General features: G+C 52.9%; 2 protein-coding genes across 18 annotated transcripts in view; both read left to right on the top strand.

Annotated features, from left to right (window-relative positions):
* Positions 1-1,612: 1,612 nt before the first annotated feature.
* Positions 1,613-3,937, top strand: LOC123392143 (collagen alpha-1(I) chain-like). Its single transcript, XM_045080299.1, has 3 exons — positions 1,613-1,672; positions 1,767-2,582; positions 2,657-3,937. The coding sequence occupies exons 1-3, from the start codon at positions 1,613-1,615 to the stop codon at positions 3,935-3,937; spliced, it is 2,157 nt and encodes a 718-aa protein (XP_044936234.1).
* FAM120B (family with sequence similarity 120B) overlaps positions 2,574-19,231 on the top strand; it is an 88,944-nt gene continuing 72,286 nt past the window's right edge. For 12 of the 17 annotated variants that reach the window (XR_006606756.1, XM_045079969.1, XM_045079963.1 and 9 more), the window contains exons 1-2: positions 12,767-13,327; positions 13,412-15,282. Coding sequence is in view for 13 of the 17 variants with exons in the window: in XM_045079969.1 (XP_044935904.1) it covers positions 13,444-15,282 (1,839 nt within the window). In the remaining 4 variants the exon portion in view is untranslated. Of the gene's footprint in view, positions 2,653-12,766; positions 13,328-13,411; positions 15,283-19,231 lie in introns of those variants that run through there. The other 5 variants (XM_045079960.1, XM_045079961.1, XM_045079973.1 and 2 more) reach the window with 5 other exon arrangements.

Here is a 19,231-nt window from a genome sequence, read left to right as displayed (position 1 = left end):
CCAATTTTCTTATGCTTTATCTTTCTCCATCTCTTATTCTTTTTGTTCTAATATCTGAGAGATATCATCAGGTTTACATTTTAAATGTAAACACTTCTTAGACGTATCATTTCTTGTATAATTTTCAAGAGCTCTTATTTTTGGAATGTTCTTTTATATACCCCTCTCTATTTCCCTCATGGATATATTACTTTCAGAGACTGCAAAAAATGTTTTTAATATTTTTCTTTTTCCTAGTTCGTTTTCTCCTTTTTTTCTGTCTTCCTCAACTGTCTGTTGATCCTTGGTCATGTGTGTAAATGCCTATTGGAAGCTCCAGGAGGTAGAGAAGACTGCCAAGTGGTGGGACTCACCCAAGCAGTCAGAGAGGGCTTTTGTTTGACCTGTGCCCTCTGCCTCCTCAGTCTGGCTCTGCACAGACTGTGAGTGGTGTCCCCGCCGGCCCCTTGCACCACCTCAAGTCCGGCTCCGCTTGTTTCCTAGGTTCTCCTGCATGCGAAACCCTCCTCTTCCACTTCTGAGATCCCACTTCCTTCCAGACTCCCCTTGCTCCCTTCTTCATCCAATGTTACAGATTTTACACGGTTTCACTTGTTTCCTAATATTTAACGTATGTCAGTCTTTCTTCCCTGCCTCAGTGTGTGCTCCTTAAGATCAGAGACCGTTTCACATCCTTCTTGCTGTGGTACCCAATCAGTAGTAGGTGCTGAGCACCGGTGACTTTACTCAAAAAAAAAAAAAAAGTCAACAGGAAAGAAGAGCCCGTTAGGCTGAGTGGAGAGATTCCTTCCCAAAACTTTTAACACGTATGTGTGTGCTGTCATTTCAGTTTGGCAATGTTTTTTGAGTGCCTGATCTGTCAAGTGCTTTGCAAGAGACATTGAAGAGAACAGTATTTGGTCATTTTCCTTCCACTGAAGGTTGTTACTCCCTGGGGCTTACAAAGCCTACTGAGGTATGCTGTGTGGACAGATTCTGAGATGCAGCTTAAATAAACTGGTATTAACAATTTGACTTGTCAGTAATTTACTTAAAAATAAATCAGATTGGTTTAAAGGCGATTCTTCTGCCATCACACTTGGCTGCCAGATTGAAAAGAGAGGAGTGAAGTCCCTTCCTTCCCTGAGCCCCACCACCCCAGGCTCTCAGGTGGGGAAACCACCCCCTTGTGAACCGTTCCAGGACTATTCTGCCCATTGTACGTGGATATAACTTTTGTAACTGAGTCTGTCCACCAACCCACTGGAGCCGGTGACTCTCAGAAAAGGAGTAATGGACACTTGTCTCCACGGGCCCCTGGACCAGCCTGGCTCCCAGTGTGCCTCTCCCAGAGCAGTTCTTTCTTACGGTGCCCAACTCTCTCAGTTTCCCTGGGACTGATGGGGCCTTGGGCAGAGGGATTTCAATTTTCAAAACTGAAACGGGGGCGCCTGGGTGGCTCCGTGGGTTGAGCCTCTGCCTCCAGCTCAGGTCATGATCTCAGGGTCCTGGGATTAACCCTTGCATCGGGCTCCCTGCTCAGTCAGGAGTCTGCTTCTCCCGCTTACTCATTTCAGCGGGAGGAATGGGCAGTGGCTGCGATCCGGACCGCCCGATTGCATCTGATCCTCAGATGCCGGGTGCACGCCAGGCGCGGGACGTGCACGTCGCGGATCTTAAAGCAGCTTCACAAGTAAAGTGGACACACGGTGGCTTAGGAGCGGGGTCCAAAATCCGTGACACGCGGTGGAGGCGCTGCCTGACCCGGTGGTGGGTTCACCGCGCAGCTTCACCTGCCGCCACTCCGGCAGGACTGCCTCATCCCCGAAATTCTGCAGAGCCCCGCACCTGCCCTTGCTCCTCCCCCCAACTCTCGCGCGCTCCAGACTGGAAAACCCGCCCGCGGAGCCACGGGGCCTCGGGGCAATGACCGTCCCCCGCGGAGCCACGGGGCCTCGGGCAATGACCGTCCGCGCCACCGTCACGGCCACGCCGACAGGCGGCCGCAGGGCCCGGAGGGCTCGCGGTGGCCGAGCGCTCTGCCGGCTTCGGGAAGCCCCGGCACTGCCCCGACCTCGCCGCTGAGGCGGCGGAGGGGACAGAGAAGCCCGCCCCGGCCCCCGCCCCGCCCCCCGCCCCGCGCCCGTTCTCAGCGGCGCCCCCGGGCCCCCGCGGGGACGCGCGCGGCCGGAGCGGGGGACGCTCGCTGCCCGCCCGCAGCGTCTGAAGCCCCGGGATCCGGAGGGTCCTCGCTCCGCACCGGCCGGGCTTCGGGAAGGTTCCGCGGGACGCCGCCCGCCCCCAGCCGCCCCGGGACGGCCGCGGCGCTCCCCCGGGGCTCGGGGTCACCGTCGGAACCCGCCCGGGAGCGGAAAGAGGCTGCGCCGCCGACGCCCACGCGCGGCGGAGGGAGCGCGCGGCGCGAGCACGGAGCACCGCGCGGTTTCCGAGGCAACGGGCTTGGCGCCTGCGCAGCTCATTCCCGCGGCGCCCCGGGGCCGGACCTCGCAGGCCCCGCCCCTCCCACCCCCACCCCCCCCCGGCGCGGGGCCGTCTCGCGAGCGGAAGCGCTCGGGGCGGAAGCGCTCGGGGCGGAAGCGGAAGTGCGCGGCTGGCAGCGGCTGGGCGGAGGGCGGCGCGGGCGCGTCCCTGGCTGTGCGGGCGCATCTCTAGGTAGGGCCGGGCCTGCGGGGCCAGCGCCGTCCGGACCGCTCGCGGCCTGTCGGGCTCGGCTCGCTGCGCCCGCGGTTCTGCGGCTCCGCGGTTCCGCCGTCGCGGGGCCCCCGGGTCCGAGCCCTCAGCGGCCCCGCCCGCCCGCAGCCCCGCGCCGGACCCCGGGGCGCTCGCCGCCCATCGGCCCCCCCGGCCGTCTCCGTCGCCGTCGCCGGCACCGCCCGGCCCGGCCGCCCGGCCCTGCGGCTCTGCCCCTTGCTTCCTCCTCTTCGGCGCCCGCCCGACCCTCCTCTCCCCGCAGGGATGGGCGCCGGCTCCGGGCGCGCCCTGCGGTGTCGTCCCGGGGCGGCCTCCGACCGCGCGCCCGCGGCGCAGAGCGGCGCTGTCCCGCCCGCGGCCGTGGGGCCCTTGCAGGGGCGAAGGCGGGCGGGCGGCCGCGCGGGCGGCCCGGGGAGTGTCTGTGCGGGACGCGTCCGCGCGGGAGGCCTTGGCGCGGGAGGCCGGGCCGGGGGCCGCTCCTCCGAGGGGACCGCGGGGACCGTGGGCGCGGGCGCCCGGGGAGGTGGGGGAGGCACGCGCGCTCCGAGAGGGCCTGGCGGGAAGCCCTGGGGAGTTCGGGGCGAGGGGGCCGCGGACGGTCGCCCGGCGGCTGTGGGTGAGCGTCCTGCGCCGGGAGCGGAGGAGACGCCTGGGGCCGAGAACCCGAGGACGGCCGTGCGGAGCGGTTGGCGGGGAGGGCAGGAGCCCGTGGTCCCGGGAATGGCGCCCAGATGCTGGGCTGGTTCCGAGGGACGCCGGGGAGCAGGTCCGCGACCTCGGGCTCCGTCCGTTCCCGGAGCCGAGCGGTGCGCAGCGGCAGCCGGGCTCCTGCCGTGGCCGCCTCCTGTGTTCTCGCGGCCTGACCGCTGCCTCCGCTCGGGCCTGCCCGGTGTGGCGACCGTCTCGGACCCGCACGGCCTCGCCCGCGCTGTGTGTGGCCGCTTCCTCCCCGCCCGGAGCGCTGCCGCCCGGAGCGCTGCCGCCGCGGCTCCCGGCCCGGCCCGCGGTCCCCGGCGCCTCGGAAGGCCCCTTCTGCCCCCGGCGAGTTGAGTCTGCGGAAAGCACCGACGCGACCCCGGCTGCGCCCCGCCCCGGCCCGCTCGCCCTCCCGTCCACGCTCCTCCACCACCTCACCGCCGCCTTCCTTGCTGTCATCCCGGCCGGGCGGCCGTCCAGACCCGCGGAGACCCGGTCCCTCCTGGCCTCGGGTTTCTCCTCTGTTAGACGGACCAGAGGCCGGCGGTGACCTCGAGGGCACCTGTGCTTTTCCGTATGCGGAGGTTCTGCCCCGTCCCTGAGCCTGACTCAGGGTGTGGGTGACGAGGTGGACTTACTGTAAAGCTAATGAGGATCGGGCGTCCGGTGCCCTCTCATGAGCCCCTTCCAAGGCACCGGGAAAGGCCTCAGGGGTCTCGTGTCGACAATTTAGTCTTTTCTAAGACGCACGATCCCGTTTGTGTAGATTGCAGGCCCTGCACTTGAATCCTTATGAAACTAGCCCTTAGCTCCTCCTGCTGCCCTGGGGTCCGGTGCTGTGTGTGCTCCTTCCTGAGGCTTGGGCGGGGGAGAGGACCCAGTGCAGAGGACCCGACCCCTGCTGTAGCCTGGCTTGAGTTTGCTCTGGGAGGAGATGCCGGAGACCCAGCTCGGTGCATCTGGCAGCAGTGCCGGTACTGGCGGACCTCACTGCTGGGTGCCCGCCTCTTTCAAGAAGAGGTTAACCGTAAAAGGGGAACGTCCAGCTAATCGAGGTCTTATAGAAGCTGGAGCTGTTGGCAAATCAGGAATTCACTGTGTGCTTGCTTTTCTTGGTTTGAAGATGAGGCAGTCCTGGTGCTATCAGTTATTTTTATAAAGCTTTATAGCTAGCCTAAATAACTTTATTCTCATTTGCTTTTAGATGTCTGTAAGGTGTTCTGTTGGAAAAATTTTCAGAGACTAAAAACATGTTACTTAAGGTTTAAGTTATTTATATAAAATATGATATTATTAAAGGATTTTGTAGTAGTAGTTCAAAATCTACCAAACTGAGAGGTAAATCATTATTTAAGTTTTACCAAAAAGGGAATCAATGATCTACAAAGAGATTAAATGATTTGTCTTCGGTCAAACCGTAAATCAGAGCCATTGCCAACCAAAACCAACCAGCTCCTGAGCACCCTTTTCCTTATAAACAAATTTTACTCAAAATGTGGGAATCCGTTGCTTTTATTATAGAATGTTTGCTGTAGCGTGGACTCCGTTACTAGGCCCGTCAGCATGCCTGTCTAGCTGTGGACTCCCACGTGTGCACGCAGAGTGCCCTGAGCATGCAGCCGTGTACTGTTCTGTTCGTGCTGCAGCCCCGAGGGTGGTGAGTTATTGTAAAGTCATTTGCTAGTAAAACTGCTGCCAGCCAGGGTAAGAGAGAAGTAAGCCTTTTTGAAACAGCAGAGTCTCCTGCATAGTTTTGGGGCTTTGCCCATTAAGCACCAAAATCTTCCATCTAGGATGGCGGTCTTTCTAAAATATGTTATTTCCCTGCTTAATAGAATGTGCAGGATGTGGTATAAGCTTTCTTTAATGATCTCATGTAAACATTTTACACAGAATTTGTTGTGATGTAAATATTGTAGGACTTGTTGAGGCAGGGACAGCTGTTGCCCTGTTACTTGTTTGGAGTTTTTGTGTCTTTTAGGTCTTCTTAGTTTCCCTGTTAATGTCAGCTCCTAGCAGTGTCAGCTACTGTCGGTACCCACGTGCTGCCTCAGACGCCTTTCCGTATTTTTCTCTACTGTGGACGTAGGAGCTCGTCGTCAGACTGAGTAGAAAAGCGTCCGTAATAAATAAGAGCCTGGAGAGGTGTCCTATGAGTAAATTGTCTTAGCTTTGACTAAATTTGAATGAATTTAAATTGCATTCTTATCCTGAAATGTGGATTAAAGCATAAATTTTTACAGGCGTACATGAGTCTTTATTTATGTTCAGTGAGTGGCACTGGTTTTCACATTATGTGTCATTGTTCTTTAAGGGGTTTTGCAGAGCTTCAGAGGGTTAGGGAAGGGCCCAGTGTTCTCGGTTGTCCCCTCAGTCCTGACGATTCTGTGAGTGGCCTTGTGACTGGGAGAGCCTTCAGGAAGGAGAGCTCTCTGGACTGAGGACAGTTCTGCCATGAGTGATTTGGTCATTCCAGCACTGGAGCCAGCAGCAACCAGATCACTCAGATGGGGTGGTTAGGTGGGGGTGTGGCCTAGTGAAAGATGCACAAGCTTTGGAAGCCGGTGGGTTCAAATGTGGGCTTTGCTGTTAGTGTCTGTAACCTCAGGCAGGTGCCCTAACATAGCCCGCACTGCTGGCTGCTGCCCAGCACCAGCTCTTTGGTCTTTGCTGGTACCGCATGGCACGCCTTCCATGAGTCTGACAAACTGAGCATGGCCCAGTGGGACTAGAGATGGCTGGTGTGGGGCTTGTAGAGTAAGTGTACAATATGGTGCATTTTTGACACGTGTACACACTGTTGGACTTTCTTTTCTGCTGGGCCCTGTGCCTTTTAGTCTCACTCTCAGGGCTCATTTCTTAGTCAGGGACTTTGTCTGGTCCGTTGCTGTGTCCATAGCTGCTAGCACAGGGCCGGAGCGATTTCCTGAGCAAATACAAGAGTTTAGAACTCTGGTCTTTGGTAAGGGTGTGAGGGCCGGAAGAGGGTCTCTGCCTCCTTTTTCTTTGCAAAAAGAATTAGGACCACATCCCTTAGAGTTCTTCCAAAGTAGGTGTTTGGGTATTGGGCAGCCAGAACATGCAGAGTCTACCAGAGCCCCTAATTGATCTTCAGTCTTGCCTCTCTCCATCTTTCCTTCAGGGAGTCAGGGCAGTGTTTCTAAGTAGGATTTGCTTTACAGCCTTGACCAATATCTGATTTCCCCTGGGGTCAAGTCCAGGTACAGGTGTCTGGCCCGGTTTGCAGCCTCGTCTCCTCGGTCTTCTTCCTGTACATCAGAGTTCTGGCCATACTGAGAGTTGGTGTGTGTGGTTTTTTTTTTTTTTTTTCCTCTTCTTTTATAATAAAATATACATTTATAATATAAATAAAGTCCCAGGTTAAACTATTTAGCAGGACAGGTATTTTAAGTACCTTAGAAACCTCCATTTAGGGGCGCCTGGGTGGCTCAGTGGTTGGACCGCTGCCTTCGGCTCAGGTCATGATCTCAGGTCCTGGGATCAAGCCCCGCATCGGTCTCTCTGCTCAGCAGGGAGCCTGCTTCCTCCTCTCTCTCTGCCTGCCTCTCTGCCTACTTGTGATCTCTCTCTGTCAAATAAATAAATAAAATCTTTAAAAAAAAAAAAAAGAAACCTCCATTTACTGATAGAAAAAGGTATCACAAAATTTACAAAAAGATACGTTAAAAAAAATCTTCATTCCTTAGGACTCCTGGCCTCCCGTCTTCTGCCGGCTCCTCCTGGCTCTGGCCGCACCTGCCCTTCCTGCCTTCTGTCAGGCTCCCCAGTGCCCTTGCTCAGGATAGCTATTGTGGATCCTGGATCTGGGTTGGGTCTCCCTGCTGAGCATCCCCGCCCCCAGCTACAGCTCTGCCCAGCTGATTTGTTGTGGGTTGAATGTTTTCCTGTTGGAGTGTGAGTTGCTGGAGGGCAGGGCCCTCCTGTCTTGGTCATAGCTAGTGCTGCTTTGGTAAGTGACTAAAGGTACGTGCTAAAGGTGTAAACCAGATTCACGTTCACACAAGATCACCTGGTGGAGCAGAGTATTAATGATACCCCGTGGAAGCAAAAGGACTGCCGTGTGTGCTCTTACTTTGACTCAGCAATTCTCAAGATTTGTCCCAAGGAAATGCTCAGGATGTACTCAAAACTTCATATACAGAGATGGGATACACACTTACGGCACTGAGCATCCATTAAAAATAGCACTAGAGGAGAACATTAACACGGTGATTTGGGAATATATTCATGATAAGACACAAAAGTAGATTACGGAAGGACAAGAGTATCCGATTTTTAAAAGAAAATAATAATAAAGGCTGGAAATATGAACTCTAAAATTGTTGTAGTCGTTAATCTTTGGAAGATGAGATTATAGGCAGTTTTTTTTTTTTAATTTTATTTATTTATTTGACAGAGAGAGAGATCACAAGTAAGCAGAGAGGCAGGCAGAGAGAGAGGAGGAACCAGGCTCCCCGCTGAGCAGAGAGCCCGATGTGGGGCTCGATCCCAGGACCCTGAGATCATGACCTGAGCCAAAGGCAGAGGCTTTAACCCACTGAGCCACCCAAGCGCCCCTATAGGCAGTTTTTTTTCTTCCTTTGTGCTGTCTCTGAATTTTCTGCAGAGCTAGCTGCTTTTAAAATGAGAAATTTTTGTAAATAAATACATTCGTGATTTACTAAAGTAAACTATCTTGAAAAATTATAAATACAGTAAAACCTCACTAAAACTTGCAAGGCTTTGTTTTAAATTCTGACTGGTGCTGGGCTGATTTTACTAAGCTTTAGGCAACCGATGGTATGTTTTATGAATAAATTGGTAATATAAGTGAAATTGCATCAGAGTTTATGAAGTAGCTTTTATAATCCTCCTTATAGATATGAAGAATGAAGCTTATAGAATAAAGTAACGTGCTTGGAGTTTTACTGCTATTTAGTGGACGTTAGAATTTGAACTTCTAGAGCCTTCCCTTTTATCAGCTGTACTGTACTGCCTACTTGCTGTCACTTCTCCCTAGGATGCTGCTAAGAGTTAGGGTCATTCTACCAAGTCCTGAGTGTCTACCTCAGCTTTGCCCCTGTGTTCTGAGTCTTGGCACGTGGCCATAGCCTGACTGTGCTGGAGGGTCCTCCAGGACATCCCAAGTCTGGACGCCTGTACCTAGACACACAGTGTCTGTCATAATAACTAGAGGCCTTCCATTCATTTGACTAAGCTTCTTAGAGATGCAGTGTTGAAGAAGAAATACTCTGACACTGGCTAAAACAGTAAGGACTTTATTTAAGGCTGTTGTGCTAGGGGAGAGAGAACTAGGACTCAGCTTGGAAGGCAGCAAACACCTGGGGATGTGCGGCCAGCAGAGGGAAGGGCTCCAGAGAACTGGGGGGAATGAAGCCTTTGATCCGATCTCGAGGGTGACCGTCTATCAAGAGTAGGGTTTTTCTCCGGACAGACTCAGTAGTGCTCATGCTGAAACTGGATTCAGCCACGATGTACATGGGAGCCCAAAGTTGAGACCTAGTTGAGAGGAGGGCCCTGAGGAGCCTGATTGAAATCTGGTCCCGGAGAGCCTCTGGTCAGTAGTTTAATGAGCCCAGGGTGGTGGTCCTCTGAAGCATGGAGACCACCGCAGTTGGCAGCCCCTCTCAGCTTACTCATTTACCTGGTTTGTGCACTCATTAATACTCAGTAAACACGGAGCTAACGTGGTCCCTTATGCTGGTATGGGGTAAGCATTCATTTTGGGGGAGTTTTTAGTCCCCGGTCTTGCCTTGCTGTGTTGAAGGGGTCCCCTGCGTTTCTGTTTCTGGAGAGGTTAGAGTGAGACAGGGAAGAAGGGCAGACCTCAGGTGCCCCACAAGCCACGTGCGGCCCTCCCTGAGCGCCTGGGCCTAGCCAGCGCATTACCAGCGGAAGAAACATAGTCTGAGACATGGAGATGAAGCCAGGGAAAAGGACTGCGTGTTTCTTGTGTTGTCACCGCCACATGGGTCACTGTTCGGCACAGTCACCCCACACTGTGCTGTCTTCTGACCGAAGGTGGCTCCGGGACTCGGTGGCTTACTCTGGACTGGGGCCCAGGCACTGATGTTGCATGCTGGTTTGTAGCCTTGCGTCTTGTAGAGATACAAATTATTTCTCTCTGATAAACCCAAAGGTTTTGATTTCATTGCTCTGTAGGACTTGAACCTGATTTGTCTCCAAATGAAAATAGTTTATTTCCGTCGACTGCAGCTCTTCAGTGACGTCTGAACTAGCTTCCCAACTTGGGGGCTCACTCATTAATGGATGTGTGCTCGGGTTGTCTTCCAGCCTTGGAGAACTGCGTTTAATGCTGCCGGCTGCTGGGTGTGCTCTAAGGTGGGCACCAGTTTGCTTCTGGTCGTCCTGCAGACCCTGCTGTCTGCGTAGGCAGTGTGTCTGTCATCTGTCTGTCCGTCCGTGCCCCCTTCCATCTGTGGGCTGGCCCTGAGTCCGTTTGTCCCCATGTCCTGAGGGACTCGGCCCTTTCCATCGGTGGCGGACAGGTTGGTATGTCTCAGTGGACAGACTGTGAATAAGGGAGCTTCTGGCCTCTTTTCCTCATCTGCCTCATTTTCTGGTAACCTGGGATGTTGGGCTCGGTGCCCCTGCATGGAAGGAAGCTGTTCCGAGGGGTGAGGCCCCTTGCAGCGGGCCTGCCGGCCCCTCCTTTATAAGCGTCCCTGGGCTGCAGCTTTGCTTCCCGAACCAGCCTGTTAACTCCTTGAGGCCAGTGACTCTGCTTCTGCTCTTCCTTTGCCTACGGTCAGAGTCTGTAACCTACTGGTTCTTTGTTTCTCTTTGTGCGCCTGCCCTTCGATGCCTCTGTGTACTCGTTCATCCACAGGCAGGGGCTGGGCTTGCCATGCCGGACGCCGTGCTGGGTACTGGGGGTGTGACAGAGCGATGTCGTTGGCCTCGAGGAGGCCACGTTAATGGAGGTGATTCCCGGTTTGCCTTTTGGGCAGTAAGACTCCTCCCGAGTGAGCCATCTGTCTGCTTTCTAAACAACATTTATTCAAATAACGAAGACTGTATATACGTGTATACACATACGTATTTGCAATGATCTTTAAAACTGCCTCTAAGGAATGAAAAACCTCCGTGGGGTCGACCCTCCGGCAGTGCAGAAGTTAGGGGCATTGACCCTTTCACACAGCCAAAAATCCTTCTGACCCTGCCGAACTTCACTGATGGCCAACCGTGGAGGAGAGGCCTTGTTGATAACGGGCAGTGAGCACAGGGTGTGTGTGACGTGTACTGTGTACCGTATTCTTACAGAAAAGTCAGGAGGAGGAGAGAAAACAGTATTAACAGCATAAGGAAGGGGTAGTACATTTACAGGACTGGACTGTTTTATTGAAAAAATCCAGGTATAAGTGGACCCCCTCAGTTCAAACCCATGTTGTTCAAGGGTTAACTCTGTATGCTCTGAGCAATATTTAAGGAAATTCTTGAAAGGTAATATTCAAAGAACTTATTTTTTTGGGCATTTCTTGTCCCGCCACACTAAGTGCATTGAGGGGCACTGAGCTCTGCGCGCCGCGACACCGGAAGGCAGCACCCAGTGTCCCACGTTCCCAGGTCTTGGCTTACCCCCATTTTTTTTTTTTTTTTTGTAAATGCCATAGAGGAGCACATTGTAACGTAACATTCCTGCAGTAATTTGTGATTCAGAATGTGAGAAATCGGCAGTGTGAAAGAGGAAAACCCAGTACATGTTTGATCACAATAGTGAGCTTTTCACCGCTGGGTGGGAAAGGAGAGAAGCATTTGAATAAGATCGAAGCAGGGGCTGAGCCTGACTTCTCCCAAAATAAAGAGGAGAGTGTTTTGAGCAACTCAGTGTTGTCACTTGCAGTTTTAGGAGAAAAATGCTTGAAACAAAAATCCCTTTTTCTTGGTGAGGGAAGGCAGCCAACCCAAATGTGGCAGAGCTGCCACGCAAACTGGAGCCCCCGTCTGGGGGAGCAGGGACTGAAGGCAGGTTCTGTTTCGTTTCAGCCTGAGCTTCACGTGTGTCTTGAGCTGCCAGTGACTAACGAGGAGGTGGCCCTGGCCACCGGTGGGCTCGGTGGGCAGGTCTCCCCAGGCGCTGCGCTCCGGGGAACGTGGAGCGGCCACTCTGGGCCCGCGGGAGGGGCGGAGACCCCTCTGGCCACGGGGGGGGGGGCATCCGAGTCCGAGCCACGTGCCACCTGGCCGGTCATCGTGGGCCAACCCCGCTGTTCTGCAGCCAGCCGCGGAGTAACGGCCGAGGGCTTGTGCACCCTGAGCATGGTTTTTAATTAGCTCGGCGCACCCTGCTCTGTGCTGTTCGTTCTCTTTCCAAACCTGCGCCGAAGTACTGCGTTGGAATCTCCTGAGAAAAACCAGCCTGGCTTGGCTTCAGAAACAACAGTGTAAGCTTGTGAGCAGGGTCCGTACCCAGAGGCCCAGACTGTAGCACTGCCTCAGCATCGAAGTAATCTGGTAGAAGTCCGGTTTCTGCTTCAAAAACTCACACCTGGGGAATGTTCCCAGGGTAGAAGCTTGGCTGGGGAGAGCTCTCCGGTGGTTTGGGGTCTGTGGACGCGTGTGTTCCGCTGCGTTTCATAAGCTAACAAGAGAGGTTTCGCCAGAGGTCAGCGCACATGTGTGACATCTATGTCCACTCCATGCTTACATATGTTAGTATTAATGGCAATTAAACAGATAACTTTTCAAATTTTTTTAGGGGCCAGTGTCTGTGAACAAGCAGTAAGTTCTTAAAAAGAGAGTCCCGTGTGAGGGTCCCTTTTCTCAATGTCGTCGATTATTTGCAGTTTCTTCGTTTGTGAGCTGCAGCTGATCGTCTTAGGCCTGTCAGAGTTGTTTCAGAGCCTGGAGATTCTGTGTCTGGAGTGCGCGGTGCTGTGCGGCGGGAAGCGTGCGCACCGTGAGGCCAGAGTCGTCTCTCACGGGTGTGTGTTGGCGGCTGATGGCTGTCGCCCTCAGTCCCACGCCTGGAGAGGCTCCCTCTGTTCCGCCGGAGCTGTCTGTGCAGTAAGGACTTTGTGTCCGTTTCATCCGCGGCCGCGCGGCCCTGATGAGTCTTAAAACCAAAGTGAAAATCACAGGCCGTTAGGATCAAAGACGTCGTCATGGAATTTTTTATGACCAGTGACATTAAGATACTCTGCTTTGGTTTTCTCTAGAGTTTGAGCTCCAACTCGGAACCACCGTGTTTCTGTGCTTCAGAGCGAGCGGTTTTCCGTTCAAAGTCCCTCACCAACTCAGATGTTACAGAAATTTGGCATTGTGAATTTTTATCTTTTTCTTTTTGAGAGCGTCATTCAGGTATACTTGATAGACAGTAAAATGTGCTTTGTTTCAGTGTTCAGTTAGACAAGATTTAGCGTGTGTTCGCCTGTCAAACCATTACCACAGGTGAGGTAGTGAACATATCCGTCACCCGAAGTTTCCATTGTGTGCGTCGCTCCTTCCTGCCTGCCCCATGCCGGGCCAGCACCACCAGCTCTCTGTGCTGCAGCCCCACTCTCAGTGAACTCGAATTTCGTACAGACGGGTCCTCCGGTATGTACACCCTTGGTCTAGCTTTCTTCACTCAGCAAAATTATTCTGAGAGACATGGATATTGTGTGTGTCTGTATATGTTTTAGGTTTTCAGAATTAACTCTAGTCTTGAGTTCTTAGATGGGAAACACTACTTCTTTGAAAACCGTTGCCTTGTTTTTAGTTTGGTTGAGAAATCCCTTGAATGAGGGCCTTCATGCAAATCTTGGCGCGTTGCTGCGCTGTGTGGCCCTGGTGAAGGCAGCCCTGCCGACTCCTGCTTGGGTAAAGAGCCTCTTCCTCTTTAGTGAGAGCTTCAGGCTCCTGACAGGTGTGTCATGTTCCGTATCTTGTTAGTGCTGGAGTGCTTCGCAGCTGGAGAGTGAGTATTGGATGTTGTCTTGTGTTTGCTTGAAAGGGGTCATATGTCCAGTGGTCATCCATAATTACTTATTTTCCTTTCCAGATCCTTTCCGGGAGCTTTCCGGGAGTTCAGTTATGGGCGTGAGAGGTTTGCAGGGGTTTGTGGGCAGTACCTGCCCACACATCTGTACAGTGGTGGATTTCCGAGAGCTGGCAGAACGCCACCGAAGCGAGCACCCTGGGAGCACTCCTACCATCGTGGTCGACGCCATGTGTTGTCTCAGATACTGGTATACTCCCGAGTCTTGGATCTGCGGTGGCCAGTGGCGGGAATACTTTTCTGCTTTGCGGGATTTTGTTAAGACTTTCACAACTGTTGGCATCAAGCTGGTGTTCTTCTTTGACGGCATGGTGGAGCAGGAGAAGAGAGATGAGTGGGTGAAACGGAGACTCAAGAACAATAAGGAGATCTCCAGGATCTTCCAGTATATCAAGTCACACAGGGAGCAGCCCGGCAGAAATATGTTCTTCATCCCGTCGGGGCTGGCCATCTTCACACGATTCGCTCTGAAGACCCTGGGTCAGGAAACCCTGTGTTCCGTACAGGAGGCTGATTATGAGGTGGCCTCTTATGGCCTCCAGAATAACTGTCTTGGGATTCTTGGAGAAGATACTGACTACTTAATTTATGATACTTGTCCCTACTTTTCAATTGGTGACCTCTGCCTGGAGAGTCTTAGTACTGTCATGCTTTGTAGAGAGAAGCTCTGTGAGAGTCTGGCTATCAGCCTAGCAGACCTTCCTCTTCTGGCCTGCCTACTTGGCAATGACATAATCCCAGAGGGCATGTTTGAGAGCTTTCGGTACAAATGCTTGTCTTCGTACACTTCTCTCAAGGAGAACTTTGACAAAAAGGGTAACGTTATTTTAGCTGTAGCAGACCATATCTCTAAAGTTCTTCACTTGCATCAGGGTGAGAAAAAGCTGGAAGAGATGTTACCTTTGGGACCAAACAAAGCTCTCTTTTATAAGGGTGTGGCATCCTATCTTTTGCCAGGACAGAAATCTCCATGGTTTTTCCAAAAACCCAAGGGTTTAATAACTTTACCCAAGCAGGTGGTATCCATGAGTTCAGACTCTGAACCCAAGCAAGGAGTTCCCATGTGTGCGGACCCCGAACCCAAGCAAGGAGTTCCCATGTGTGCGGACCCTGAACCCAAGCAAGGAGTTCCCATGTGTGTGGACCCTGAACCCAAGCAAGGAGTTCCCATGTGTGCGGACCCCGACCCCAAGGATGGAGTTCCCATGTGTGCGGATCCCGAACCCAAGCAAGGAGTTCCCATGTGTGTGGACCCCGAACCCAAGCAAGGAGTTCCCATGTGTGTGGACCCCGAACCCAAGCAAGGAGTTCCCATGGGTGCGGACCCCGAACCCAAGCAAGGAGTTCCCATGGGTGCGGACCCCGAACCCAAGCAAGGAGTTCCCATGGGTGCGGACCCCGAGCCCAAGCAAGGAGTTCCCATGGGTGCGGACCCCGAGCCCAAGCAAGGAGTTCCCATGGGTGCGGACCCCGAGCCCAAGCAAGGAGTTCCCATGTGTGCGGACCCCGAGCCCAAGCAAGGAGTTCCCATGTGTGCGGACCCCGAGCCCAAGCAAGGAGTTCCCATGTGTGCGGACCCCGAGCCCAAGCAAGGAGTTCCCATGTGTGCGGACCCCGAGCCCAAGCAAGGAGTTCCCATGTGTGCGGACCCCGAGCCCAAGCAAGGAGTTCCCATTTGTATAGATCCTGAATCTAGGCAAGGAGTTCCCATATATGCACACACTGCAATCAAGCAAAAGTTACCTCTAGGGGCAGATCCTGAATTTAAACTGGAAGCATCCATGTGTACAGACCCTGCAATTAAACAAGACCACATGCATATGGAGCCTGAAGTCAAACAAGTAACTATGGTTTCAGACCCTGAAATTTTAAAGGTACGTAGATATGCCTGTCTGAATCTGGGATGTCATGATTGAAAATATACCCGTTGACAGATTGATGGATTTGCCAGTGAATATTTATTGACTTCTTGCATAGTTAAGGCACTGTGGGGGACACAGGGCAGGACCTAGCAGTGTAGTTAGTAGGTAGGACATGTGCATTGGCAGCTCACATTATAAAGTATGCTTCATATTGGTGCCTGCCTATCCTAGAAGAGAGCTCTGGGAATTGGAAGGAGAGTGATGACTGGGGTAAATACAGAGAGATGTTCCTGAAGAGGTAAGAGTGAACCAGACCTTTGTGGGAGCTGGACTAGGTAACAAATAGGTGTTGCCTTGGGGTACGAGGTAGACCAGTAGGCTGGAGTATGGGGTCTTAGGGGAGATATGGGGAGAGAGGTTGGAAAACGTGGAGTGTAGCCAGATTATGAAGACTGTTAACATGCCCCACTAGGAGTTGGGACTTAATTCTCAAAGCAACACAGAGCCCTTGAGGTTTTTATGGTGGGTTACTAGTTATTAACTACATGTGTGAGCTTCTGTGCTAGGTGGGTTACACATATTATCTCTTTTTTTTGTTGTGGTTGGTTGTTTTTGTTTTGTTTTTAAGATTTTACTTATTTATTTGACAGACAGAGATCACAAGTAGGCAGAGAGGCAGGCAGAGAGAGAGGGGGAAGCAGACTCCCCACTGAGCAGAGAGCCCCATGTGGGGCTCGATCCCAGGACCCTGAGATCATGACCTGAGCCGAAGGCAGGGGCTTTAACCCACTAAGCCACCCAGGCGCCCCTACACGTCATCTCATACCCACAAACCTGTGGCCCTGACAGTCTCCGTCTTCCGTCCACTTACACAGACCTGGGAATTCTCTGTCCTGGTCGTTGTAACTCTTCTCTCCTTGGAGCTAGTCAGTCAGTCTCGCCACCGGGTGTAGGCTGCTGCTTTCCTGGATGACTCAGGAATCTCTGACAACTCTTCTGTGTAGACTTTGGCCCCTTCCGATCCATTTACTGTGGTGCATGCAGAAATAAAACCCTTGATTTGGGTTCCATAACTCTTTGAAGAGTAGAAACAGTAGCCTTAAGCAAGCTATGGCCTGCCGTTACCTCGCTACGGCCACTTCTCCAGCTGGTCTGTCGTGGCCCTGCAGGTGCTCTTCTGCCCCCATGCTAGGTAATGCCTGCTAGTCTTTTTTGTCATGGCTGGGGGGGTCATTCACTCAGAGATGGCCCCTGGCCATCTGCCGCTGGGCACCTGCTGTGACATACACCTCGCTGGAACTTCATGCTTGCAACAGTGCTGTGAGGGCGGGGGTCGTGTTTGTTTCTTTTCACTGTGGAGCCCCTTTGGCCTGTCCCACTGTCTTGCAGTAGCTGCTCAGGAAGCCTTGAAGGCTCTATTCCCTTTTTCTTGTACCTGCCTCTCCTTCAGTGATGCTCTCCCCTTCCCATACAAGTCCATGGTTCTTCTGTCTTGAGAAGTCTCACCTCTTTCTCTGTTGCATGCATTGTAGCAGATAAGCTAACTTGCTAACATAAAAAATTATAGTGAGAAGTAGGATGTGATGTGTCTTTTTTTTTTTTTAAGATTTTATTTATTTATTTGACAGAGAGAGATCACGAGTAGGCAGAGAGACAGGCAGAGAGAGAGGAGGGAAGCAGGCTCCCCGCTGAGCAGAGAGCCCGATGCGGGGCTCGATCCCAGGACCCTGAGATCATGACCTGAGCCGAAGGCAGCGGCCCTATCCAGTGAGCCACCCAGGCGCCCCTGTGATGTGTCTGTTAAGAGAGTTATAGGTGAAAAAGTATGAAGGGGTTAAAATGATCCTACCTGGAAGCATCCTTAAGTGCTTCATAGAAGTAAAGAATGTGTAGAAGTTGGAGGGAGGGCGGGATTAGAACTCCGGGTGGAAGTGTAGTCGGACAGTAGGAAGAAGTACAGGTGGGCGGGGGTGGGGGTGGGGAGGCCAGATCCCAGCGGGGAACTAGAAGTCATCTGAACAGACTCATTACTCAAAGTCGGGAAAATGAACAGAGAAGGGCTAGACCTAACTTTGCTCAAATTCATTTGGTTTTACTATGAGGTTGGCTGCAGGAATGCTGGGTTAATACCGACCATGCAGAGTGGGTTCCCCACTCGTGACCAGAAGGCACTGTCCACATCATTTCACTTAATTGTCCTGATGCTGGACGCACTTGCCTCCATTACCACGTGAGGACACGGGTGTGAAAGGGCTAACTGACACCGTCTGCAGTCACATAGCTCCTACTCGACAGAGCCCGGTCCTCTGACTGACCCGCCGTCTGACTGCCAGTCTGACCCTTCGCGAGACGACATCTGTGTTCCCTGATGACACGTGGAGGACTGAGACCGTCGCCGTCAGTCGTGTGGAGGCGGGAGCACGGAGGAGTTTGTCAGGAAGCCTCCCCCTGCTCCTGGACTTAGGCGTCAGAGGCGGCGCGGGGTGTCGGCCTTGGAGCCCCTGTAGCAGTTGGCCTGAAGGACGGGATGGGGAAAGGCACACAGGCAGAGGAACCGCAGAGCCAAAGTAGAGCACGCAGGCTGCCTCCCTGTCTGGAAGAGGGCCAGTCTGCTGCTTGGCTGGCCCAGAGCTCCTGCGGAAAAGGACCTGGCCCCTGCTGGTTCCCAACTCACACGCATTTCCCATTTGTGTATGGTGTGCAAATGTCCTCTCGGCGTGAGCTCTTCACGGACCCTGACTTCCATTCACCATCCCAACACGACCCATCCGTGACCTTTCCTCTTTTACTGGACACCCTGGTCATCTCCCCCATCTCCCCTAGTTTCCAGCAAAGAGAGTTCTGACAGATTGGGTGAGACCACAAAGGGCAGCATGTGTCTTATGAAAGAATTTAGGACTTGGTTTTTATACATGTTGAGGAGGTATTGGATATCTTTAAACAGGAGTGTGATGTGATCAGGGATGTGTTTTTTGAAACATTGGTTATACTTGAGAGAATGCACTGGTGTGGCTGTTGCAGAAACCAAGGTAGAACACAAAAGAGCTAGAATTAGGACAATGGCAAAGGGAAGGAAGAAACATTCAAAAGTCAGTCTTGCTGTGGAGGTAAGGGCCCTCCTGTGTTCTGAGATGGGAGTCCCCGTGACTTAAGGGTGGGGAGGAAAAGTTTGACCCAGAGGGTACCTAGGAAAGACCATCCGATGCTTTGAAAACAGGCCTCAAGTTCCATTACTGGACAGGAGACAGCCATCCAGAAGTCATCTGACTGTACGTGGTCATGGAAACCCTCCAAGGAGAGGGTTTTGTAGGATGGAGCCTTCTGAAAACATCCGCTAAGAGAGGTGGTCCGACCAGGAGGGGAATGAGGATCGCTGACCCCAGGGGAGAAACCCAAGGAGGCAGCTTTTAAGAATGAGAGCAGAAATGGCCAGGACTGCCAAGTGCTGCAGAGTAAAGTGGAAACGGGGCTAGGTGGCTATTGGGGTTGGCAGTTAGGAGGGGTTCAAGGCCTGAGAGAGCCGTTGTCACACTGGGGCCTGGTGGAGGTCAGATGGCCAGGGTTTTAAGAGAACCTTGGAGGCAAAAGCCAGAGCTGGGGGTGCTTGCTCCTTCAGGAAGTTTGGTGGTGGAAGAGCCTCGGATGGGGAGGAGAGCGGGAAGCCTGCCTGCAGGGGGAGTTGGGCCGCTGTGAAGGGACCGCGTGTTGGCTGCGCTACGGCTCTCCCATTGATTGTGGGCTTCATGATGTCTTTGAAGATAATCGTGTGAAGTTTCTTCAGTTCTCTTTACATTTTTCCTTAAAATTTGTTCACAGCGGAGTCTTCTAGCCCTATCAGATAGGTGACTCCAATTCCAACATGTAAGAATTTCAACCCCACACAGTCTCCTAGAAACTCTTTGGTAGAAGGCTGTAGCGCATGGCTGTTACCCTAGGCACGTACCATGGCCAGAGACCTATG

This window comes from Mustela putorius, unplaced genomic scaffold (genome assembly GCF_011764305.1).
Source record: "Mustela putorius furo isolate JIRA1106 unplaced genomic scaffold, ASM1176430v1.1 tig00000450_pilon_pilon_pilon, whole genome shotgun sequence".
Lineage (NCBI taxonomy): Eukaryota > Metazoa > Chordata > Mammalia > Carnivora > Mustelidae > Mustela > Mustela putorius.
This window is presented reverse-complemented; position numbering and strand designations above follow the sequence as displayed.